This window comes from Poecilia latipinna, unplaced genomic scaffold, assembly GCF_001443285.1.
Source record: "Poecilia latipinna isolate Pla-1442-1.1 unplaced genomic scaffold, P_latipinna-1.0 Scaffold242, whole genome shotgun sequence".
In the NCBI taxonomy this organism is placed as follows: Eukaryota; Metazoa; Chordata; class Actinopteri; order Cyprinodontiformes; family Poeciliidae; genus Poecilia; species Poecilia latipinna.
Window position 1 is genome coordinate 83,130 of NW_015112858.1, and position 10,041 is coordinate 93,170.

Below are 10,041 nucleotides of genomic sequence, written 5' to 3' on the forward strand. Positions count from 1 at the left end.
TTGTTATGGAAACACACTTTAAAAGGTTTGGACACTTCTAAAGTGATCCTATTCTGGGCACGGTGGTGGTGCCGGGATAAAGCGTAACCAATGTATGGAGGCCTCACAGGTTCAAGTCCCAGCCCAATGACTTTGCCTGTCTGACAGCTGTCAAATAAAGGCCTCTAGAGCCAACAAGAGCTTTAAAAAAAAGTGGTTTAGGTGACGTGTATTTGTGTAGTGAAAGAGTTTGTGGCCTAAGGAGATCAACACCCGATATCAAAGTGTGCATCATTGTTTTGCAGTTTCCATTCTTCAGGAAAAACTAGTCCAAAAACGAGATTTATCTGACTCTGAAAAGTCAAAGGTTTTCAAAAAGTTTTACGGACCAACAAGTAGACGGACCTTTTCGAGTGAAAGACTCAAAATCAACTCCCAGGTTTGACTTTCTCTGCTTTTTTATTTTTTTCTTTTCTTTTTTTTTTTTTTTTTGAAGGCACGTCTAAAAAGAGCAACAGAGGAACTCAGCTTCACAAGTACTACATGAAACGCCGGACTCTGCTGCTGGCGCTGCTGGTGAGTTCGGAGGACAGCGTTGACCGCGTCTACTCGTGCAGCTCCTATGTTCACTCTCTTCGTCTTTTTCGACAGGCCAGTGAGATTGAGCGTCTGACAACGTGGTACAACCCGCTCTCCACTCAGGAGCTGGCCATCGCCACAGAGCAGTCGGTGGAGACCAGCATCGCCAACTGGAGGTCCAAGTACATCAGCCTGACGGAGAAACAGTGGAAGGACAACGTCAATCTGGCCTGGAGCATCGCACCATACCTGGCTATGCAGTTACCTACAAGGTGGACATTTGTTTTTGAATCAATAAAACAAGTTGAGATCGTTGTAGAGCAAAACAAATAAATGTTTATTGTTGCTCCTAAAGGGTGGAGGTTCATGAAACACCCAACAAAACCTGCCATTAGACTCAGTCCAACTGGATAAATATGACATCAGCATGCTCACACTGTTATTGCGGTGCCATTATAATTACGATATGTTGGACAGCCATAGACTTCACTCTGAGCTGAGGCTATGGACAAGTTTCCTGCACAGTCTGGAAAAGTCTGGAATTAGATTTAAGAATTTTCTGACTAAACAAGACAGAAAATATTACTGTTTCCAGTCTTTAAAATATTTAAATATCTACATTTTGTTTCTTTGTTTCTTCCTTTCTCACTTTTTTCCCTTCTTTCATTCTTTGTGTCTTCCTTTTTTTTTTTCTTTCATACTTTCTTTCCTTCTTACTTTTTTTTTCTTTTTACCATTTTTCTTATTTCTTTCTTTCTTTTTGTGATCTGGAGTCAAACTTTGAGTTTGTATTTTATGGCTTCTGTGAGAGAAGCAAGAAATATGCATCAAAAGATCAATCATAGAACAAACAAAAGAAACAATTCATTAAATAAAAAAAACAAGCGTCTCAATAGAAAGTTGTGTTTGCTGCCCCCCGGTGGTCCGTACAGTTATTGTTAAAGCTAAATAATCCTCCACGCTTTGATGTGATTCTCCTGCTCTCCCTCTTTTCCCTCCCAGGTTTAAAAACGATGCCATCGTTGCCGAAGTGACCCGGCTGGTGAGGCTGGACCCCGGAGCGGTGAGCAACGTACCCGAGGCCGTAAAGGTACGAACCATCAATGAGTCTAGATCGGGAAAATTAAACGTCAGCGTTTTAAAACGTGGATGTTTTCCTCACTGTCCGTCGTCAGTTCCTGGTGACCTGGCACACCATCGACGCCGACTCCCCTGAGCTGAGCCACATCTTGTGTTGGGCTCCGGCTGACCCGCCCACGGGTCTGTCCTACTTCAGCAGCATGTACCCTCCTCATCCTCTCACTGCACAGTATGGAGTTAAAGTGCTGCGCTCCTTTCCTCCGGTAGGTCACGCATCTGTGGACTCTAGAAAAGTAGAAAAAGGTCCTTCTTTTTTTCTTTTTTTTTACAGCAAAACATTTTGTTTATCTCCGTAGGACGCCATCTTGTTCTACATTCCTCAGATTGTGCAAGCGCTTCGCTATGACAAGGTAAACATGGTTAAATACCTTCTCAACCATCGTGGAAAGACATGGGTATGAGCCGTTCTCTCCGTTCAGATGGGTTACGTGAGGGAGTACATCCTGTGGGCGGCGCAGAAGTCTCAGCTTCTCGCTCATCAGTTCATCTGGAACATGAAGACCAACATCTTCATGGATGAGGAGGGACACCAGAAAGATCGTGAGTCACATCGTCAACCCGGAGCAGACTGTAGGAGTCATGCCGTGGCTTTTTTGTTGACGCATTTCTCCGTGTAGCCGACATCGGGGAGCTGCTGGAGCAGATGGTGGAGGAGATCATGGGTTCTCTATCCGGTCCGGCCAAAGACTTCTACCAAAGAGAGTTTGACTTCTTTAATAAGATCACCAACGTGTCCGCCATCATCAAGTAAGAGCAGCCGAACCTCTTCGCTGTCAAATTGCCAAGATAAAAAATGGTTTGAGAAGCTAAGATGAATCTGTTTTGTTTGTGTTTTTTGTTTTCAGGCCGGTTCCGAAGGGAGAGGAGAGAAAACGAGCTTGTCTCAAAGCGCTGTCGGACATCAAAGTGCAGCCAGGTAACCTGCTATCGCCTACAGGCTCTCTGGGATGGATCCAAAACTTTGTTTCTGATTTCAAAGAAATATTATGTCTGAAACCATGAAAAAAATTTCCATTTAAAGAGGCAGTATGATGTAAAATTGACTTTCGTGAGTTTTACACCATGTTGTAATGTTATTCCTTCATCAAAGACAAAGCTGGAGAGTTGCCTTCATTCTTTCATGCATGTTTGAGAAACCCTTTAATCTCCCTTGGCAACCATTCAGCTGTGCAAAATGCCTGACTGGATCTAGCCCCGCCTTCAATTTGAAGCTCCTCCTTAGAGCTGCAGTTTCCAGTACATGCTACTGCCCCTTTAAGGCTTATAAGTAGGTTTAAGCCTGTTGCAGAAAGTCAGTTTATCACATAAGTTAAAACAAGCTCGGTAATTTCTGTTTGTATGATTCAGTTTGGTTCATTGGTCTCAACCAGCCTCTTTTCTGAAGGACAATTTTTTTTACATTTTATTAATAATATTGTTTTTTTTATTTATTTTGGATATTTGAAGTCCAGAGAAAAACTTGCTTCTTGTGTGATGGCACTATGTGGATGCTCTCTTCAGCTTGTTGAATGTTAATTAAACCAAATCAAAATTAAATGTAATTCAATATGTCATTAATTTCATTTTAAAAGTTGCTGGGTAAAAATAGATTCTGACTGGATTTCTTTTTGTCAGTCAAAATGACCGACACCGAATTAGTCTGACTTTGGTTTTCAGTCTGCAAAACCAATGTTTTACATTGGAAAGCCTTTGCACCCTTTGCTTTTACTTTATCCAACAAGCTTCTTTTCTTCTTCCAACTTGTCTCTTCTAAAATATCCAGTGTGTATTTTATCCAGAAAACTTTTAACAAGTAATAAAAAAAATAACCAAACCTCACACAACATGCCCAGTAGGGATGGAAAATGAACTGCCTCTCACTGCAGCAATAGAAATAAACATGAGAACATAGAAACCTGAGTTATCCATCTTCTTTACATCTTCCAGGTTGTTACCTACCCAGTAATCCAGAAGCCATAGTGCTGGACATCGACTACAAGTCTGGAACCCCCATGCAGAGGTAACTATATCTTATGTTGCAGAATATGTTTTCATTACCCCCATGGCTTCCTGTGTGTATTTCATAAGTGTGTGTGTGCATGTGTGTGTTTTCAGCGCTGCCAAAGCTCCCTATCTGGCCAAGTTTAAGGTGAAGCGCTGCGGGGTGAGCGAACTGGAGAGGGAGGGTCTCCGCTGTCCATCCGACTCCGTGGAAGACGGAGAGGACAATCCAGACGGATCACGCAGGGTTTGTTGGCAGGCGGCCATCTTTAAAGTGGGAGATGACTGCAGACAGGTACGACTGTCTGTTCAGCTGAATGCGTACATCTCCAGACTATCAGCAGTGGCTGAATTTTTATTGACCGTTCTGTGATGCTCTCCGTCCTCCAGGACATGCTGGCTCTGCAGATTATTGGGCTGTTTAAGAACATCTTCCAGCTGGTGGGTCTGGACCTGTTTGTCTTTCCGTACAGAGTGGTTGCCACGGCGCCAGGGGTAATGCACTTTCTGAAACTATTCTTTCAAGACCTCTCTTTATTTTTGTAACTAACAATTATGTTAGTAATCGATTTATTCTATCAATTATTCCAACAATTTATCAGTTAATCAGATAAAAAAAATCGATACATTCTGCAGATTTTATATTTAACCATTTAAGCCTATTTCATGCAATAATATTAGAACATTAAATGATATAGATGAACAAATAATTCAGTTCCACTTTTACATGAGAAAATGCACACTTTATTACCTTAAATGCAAAAACACCAATATGTGAAAAGCTCAGCCCTTTCTGTTTGACTTAACATCAGCACAGTGTAAATCTGATTCGATACCCAGCGCTAATATTAATGTTCGATATCGATCCAAATTTTGAAATCGGTTCATCCGTACCAAATATTTATCTGTTATTTTTGGCATTTCAGATTCAGTGACTTTGATCTCCTGTTTGTCTGAGTTGGAACAGTATTTATGAGATGTAGTCAAAGCATAGACTGCCGTCTTTATTTCTAAACGTTGAACGTCTCCATTGTTCATGCTGCTGAATTCTAGTTAAGTTTAGAGAACTTGATTGATTTGGACTGATGCTCCTTTCCTCAGTGCGGTGTAATCGAATGCATCCCAGACTGCAAATCCAGGGACCAGCTCGGTCGCCAGACAGACTTTGGGATGTACGATTATTTCCGTAACCAGTACGGCGATGAATCCACTCTGGCCTTCCAGAAGGTCTGGAGTTTGAAATATCTGACTTTGTTTTGATTATTGTCCTGTTTGTTTTTCCTCTTTTATTTAACTCCTCTCCTCTTTTCCTACAGGCTCGGTACAACTTCATCCGCAGTATGGCCGCCTACAGCCTCCTGTTGTTCCTGCTGCAGATCAAAGACAGACACAACGGCAACATCATGTTGGACAGCAAGGGTCACCTTATCCACATTGGTACGGAAGCTGCTTCCTGTGAAACTCCTATTTATGAACAATAATCTTGCGCTCTGTGTAGATGAGCTTTCATGGACCAACAGAATAATTTGTCACATTTGAAGGTCATTTTTTAAAAGTGATTTTGGATAAATTATTTTGTTTTATCCAGATTTCGGATTTATGTTTGAGAGCTCCCCAGGCGGTAACCTGGGCTGGGAGCCAGACATCAAGCTGACGGACGAGATGGTGATGATCATGGGAGGAAAAATGGAGGCTACGCCTTTCAAATGGTTCATGGAGATGTGTGTCAGAGGGTATCTGGCTGTGCGGTAAGAAACATCCAGATTTACACTCACTAATTTACACGCTAATAAGTTGTTTTTATTCTGTCAGCTGGGTTTTGTTGCAGATGTTGACCTTTTGTTCCTTTTTCATTTTGTTTTTTTTCTATCTTCACAGGCCTTACATGGATGCAGTGGTTTCCCTGGTGACCCTCATGCTGGACACGGGGCTGCCATGTTTCAGAGGACAAACCATCAAACTTCTTAAGTTAGTAAAACTCACATAGATGCAAATTCTTTGTGTTGCAGGTCAGAACTTTTAGAGATTTTGTGTGTTATTATTCCATAATTCATTTCTTTCTTTTTCAGGGGACGTTTTAATCCGCAGATGAGTGAGAAAGAAGCAGCAGCATTCATGATAAAAGTCATCCAGAGTTGTTTCCTCAGTAGCAGGTGAGAAAAACATCAGTAGTGTCAGAAATTTAAGTCTTAAATTTGACTTGCTGAAACCTGCAGATACCCCAGAACGTTGTCTGTCCCGTTCATTACAATGACAACCAACATGAAACTCCCCTTATGGATTACCATCTGTTGTCTGTTGTTTCTTTTGAACAGGAGCAAAACGTATGACATGCTGCAGTACTACCAGAACCAGATTCCTTACTGAAGGCCGTCCAGCAGAACTCCGCTCCCCCTGACTGAATCCACAGCAGCATCTGTAGGACGATCATTACCGAGGACCTGACCAGACAGCAACTGGGCACTTTAACCCTCCAGTTTCACTCTGCATACTATGATTTTATAATAATATCCATGTATGTTTTAGAGAATTTCTCGACAGGGATCTGATTACCCTTTAACTTTTGTCTTGATGCTATGTTTTTTGTTAGTTTACCAGCAAACACTAAAGATTTACACTTGGAGAATGAGGTCAAAAAGGGATTCGGTTTCTGCTCGTCAAAGCAGGAACCTCTGTTGTTGTCATAGTGTTGCTGTGCTGTTACCCACTTTAATGCACTTTATAGATCAGCAATAGATCAGTAGATTCCTTAGAGATGAAAACAATCCAGATAGTATTGTAGACTTAGAAGAACATGAATTGAAGTTGTTATATAGGTAAAATATATATATACATATATATCATTACAAGAGTCGGTCCACATTTATTCTAAAAGTAATCTGTAGTCAGTTAAAGGTATTAAGACAATAAGCTGTGATTTTACAGTAGTGTGTACTGTAGAATATTTACTGTAGAGTCACACAGGCAGCTTTTTCAGTCGTAGTTAGATGTTAACATTTACGTTCACCAGGGTTTTACAGTGACCCTCGTCCTCGTGTCGCACGTTTTGATGTCAGTGTTGATGGACACCCATTACAAAAAGGCAGTTTTCCACTACAGGAACTTACCAACCCATAACTTGAATTTACAGGGCTCTGCTGCTACTTCCACTTTCCAAAATGTTTTTAGCCCGGATGTTGCAGATTTGGTGGATGTAATTTTTTAGGTATGAAATGTCTGTAGAGTACTGGCATTAAGAAAAACAGCGGCACTAATACACTCAAGAGTGAATTGTTTTACCTTTCTGTGTGAGACACATTGTAACGTTACTAATATTATCGCAAATTCTCAAAGACTGAGTATTAGAGATGCACCGATCAGACGTTTCCCGGCCAATACCGATTCCAATTATGACTGTTTTCTTTTTTTGTTTGTTTTTGGAAAATAGCAGGGAAATGTGCTGTCNGTGTTTTGACAGAGGCATCGCTATGAAACGTAAACTTACAATTTTAGCATTAGTTCCACTAAGATGTAGGTTCAGAGCACCGGTCACAGTGGTCATCAGAAATACGCCACTTTACATCAAGTGTATTATTATTATTAACATTGTATTCCTAAATACATCATTATAAATCTGAGGTCACTAGTGAAATGTCATAAGAAATGGGTGAAATAGTCACACTGAGTTAGTGGACATTGACAACAGGAGTAATACTCTGGGCGAGAGCTTTTTTTTATTATTATTTCAAGAATACTATCAAAAAGCATTAACAGGTAAAATAACAATAATGTTCCAGCAACAGTTCAGAGTTTCTTCAACTAAACATTTTTTCATCTTTTCTACCTGAAGCAAAAACAATGATGTTTAAAAGTTATGAAACTTTTAAGTTGGAAGTTGGAAAAAGAGACAAGTTGCCCAACATAAACCACCTCAGACAAGGACAAAATCATGGCTTTGCAGATCCTTATCCATACTTGGAAAAGTCAGTAATGTGAAATGCAAAGATGCATTTCCTCCTAGTACGCTGATGCTTATTACATAAGCAGCAGGTGGCGCTGCCTCATGGAAACAAGCCAAAAAACGAAACTGGATTTATCACAGCCCCGTTTTAAAATGAAAAGGGTCCAAGCTTATTTCAAACATGTTTGACATGTTTTTAAATAACTACATGCAATGAGTCCCTTTGATTTTAGCCTGATCAACATATATTATGGCAAATAAAAACTGAAGTTTGGAATGATCAGAAAGAAATATTTATGGATTTACAGATGCTTCTCATACAGTATTCAACATGACAAATATAGCAAATGTTTAAAGTTTTTTTAAATGCATATTGTTACAAGTTTATGCCGTTACAAAGTCATTGACTATCTCCTGCATTACTATGTAACAACTCTCTCTAAAGGGCATAACATAATTTGGAAAATAAAGAGCTGCAAATGTACCACATACGCTAAATCGGGATGTCCAAACACATTTCCTGAAACAATCATGTTCCATTAGCTGTCATGTTAAAGCTGTTTTTCTTCCGTCTACAGAAAAATACTGAGCCTGCATTAAAAATACAGCTGCAAAATACAGAACAGATGAAAAAGCACAAGTTCTAATTGTAGAAAGAGTGAGCATTTTTGCAACTTTTTTCTTTTCTTTCAGGTTTACCCTCTTAAATTTCGGAAATTTTAATGTTATATTCCCTTAGATTTCTTTTTCAGTAATCCCTAAATGTCTTTTTTTTTCTCCTTTTCCCTTAATGACTCAGTTTTTCAGGGTCTGTCTTTACATTTATTTCGTGTCCAGTGAAGTTAGTCAGAATCAGTGCTTGCTGTTTTGAAACATTCCTTATATCTCATTATGTGTCTTTACATTTAAATCAAGCCTCTTGAAGACTGAGCTCAAGATGATATTACCTGATACAAGCCATTTATCCTACCCTCGGTAGAAAAAGCTGTAGTAACACTTGAGAAGAAAAAGACTCAATTTATGCAATATATTTCTGTGTACTGACGCTTCGTCTGAGTGTTGTATTGTATCTCCCTCTGTTACATTGCCGTGTGTGTGTGTGTGTGTGCGTGTGCGCTTGTGTGTCTACTTCTGCAGCTGTCTTCCTGCTGCTGTTGTGTTTGCAAATCAACCTGAAGTGTTCACCTCTGCTGTTATCAGAGAGATGTTTTTGAGATGTAAAGGAAATTCATCATGTCTACTGTTTGTGTGTGTGTGTGTGTGTGTGTGTGTGTGCGTGCGTGTGTGTGTGTCTGTCTGTAAAGGTATCTTCATGAGGACCAGTGGAGTTTTAGGGTGTTTAGAGGGACGATCTTTAAGGCGTCTTTCTCAGATCAGGGTCAGATAGAAAGCTTGAAAGCTTTTAGACTGATTTGTGTTTTTTCACACTCCAAAACATGTTATTGACCTCATTCTGATGGCATTATCTACATCTACATGCCACACCAAAAGATGCAATAAGATTCGCAGCTTTAAGATATTATGTCTGAAATGCATTAATAAATGTCCTTATGAAGATTTCTATGCAGACGTGAGTGTGTTTGTTTTGCTCAGTATATTTATGTATCATTGCACCTTTTAGATGGTCTGCTTTCTAAAACTGTAGTTATTTCCGCAATAAATGTGAAAATTTTCACTGCAGTGTGGCCCTTCTTTTTTTTTGGGGGGGGGGGCACTATAGTGGCCTCTATTCGTTAGTAGTTTGACAAGGAGAAGTGGAGGACTGGGAATCGAACCCCTGGGACGGCTGCGTTGAGAACTGGTGCTTCTTTATGTGATGGATTTCCTCAGCCACGTGGTTCCACCCTTCTCACTAATTTTTGACTCGCGATTTACTTTTTAGTCAACTTTGTGTCCCTGACTGCCTTCAGAAAAAACTTATAAAATTTTGTGGAATGATGTTAAGTTCCCAATTTCTTTATCAATTACTTTTGACTATCATTTCTGATAGTATGAAGTTTGCATACAGAGAATATTACACAATTAGGTAACATTTTGTCTTTATATAAGAAACTGCCTTTATTCTCTCACTCTTACCTTTTGATGTATTTGTTTTGAAATGTACAAAATGACATATTATGGTTCTTAAATTTTACCACAAAAAATAATTTTAACATACCTATTAATCTGATCAATTAATATTTAAACCACAATCTTTTTGACAGGGTATCTACTATAGGTCTGCATCTTACAAATTTGGATTTTTTTGGAAGGACGACAAACAGAAAGTCTTTAGAAAATGGGTTTCGTGTATTCCTCCGTCTCATTTGTATTTATGACGGCACATTGTATGAGCTCTTACTGTGGCTCAGATATGGGAACATTTTATTCAGGTGCTTATTTACAGCTGACTGAGTCACACAGTGAGTGTGTGCGGCTCTCAG

The 10,041-nt window shown here is 39.7% G+C and overlaps 1 protein-coding gene across 2 annotated transcripts in view; it reads left to right on the forward strand.

Annotated features, from left to right (window-relative positions):
• pi4kaa (phosphatidylinositol 4-kinase, catalytic, alpha a) overlaps positions 1-9,295 on the forward strand; it is a 31,728-nt gene extending 22,433 nt beyond the window's left edge. For both annotated transcript variants that reach the window (XM_015032454.1, XM_015032455.1), the window contains exons 38-54: positions 476-555; positions 631-830; positions 1,561-1,648; positions 1,734-1,901; positions 1,995-2,048; positions 2,118-2,238; positions 2,316-2,445; positions 2,544-2,614; positions 3,625-3,697; positions 3,793-3,973; positions 4,069-4,173; positions 4,780-4,905; positions 4,995-5,115; positions 5,267-5,426; positions 5,557-5,646; positions 5,748-5,831; positions 5,994-9,295. In XM_015032454.1, the coding sequence (XP_014887940.1) occupies positions 476-555; positions 631-830; positions 1,561-1,648; positions 1,734-1,901; positions 1,995-2,048; positions 2,118-2,238; positions 2,316-2,445; positions 2,544-2,614; positions 3,625-3,697; positions 3,793-3,973; positions 4,069-4,173; positions 4,780-4,905; positions 4,995-5,115; positions 5,267-5,426; positions 5,557-5,646; positions 5,748-5,831; positions 5,994-6,045 (1,904 nt within the window). In that variant the 3' untranslated portion in view covers positions 6,046-9,295. The remainder of the gene's footprint in view (positions 1-475; positions 556-630; positions 831-1,560; positions 1,649-1,733; positions 1,902-1,994; positions 2,049-2,117; positions 2,239-2,315; positions 2,446-2,543; positions 2,615-3,624; positions 3,698-3,792; positions 3,974-4,068; positions 4,174-4,779; positions 4,906-4,994; positions 5,116-5,266; positions 5,427-5,556; positions 5,647-5,747; positions 5,832-5,993) is intronic.
• Positions 9,296-10,041: the final 746 nt, after the last annotated feature.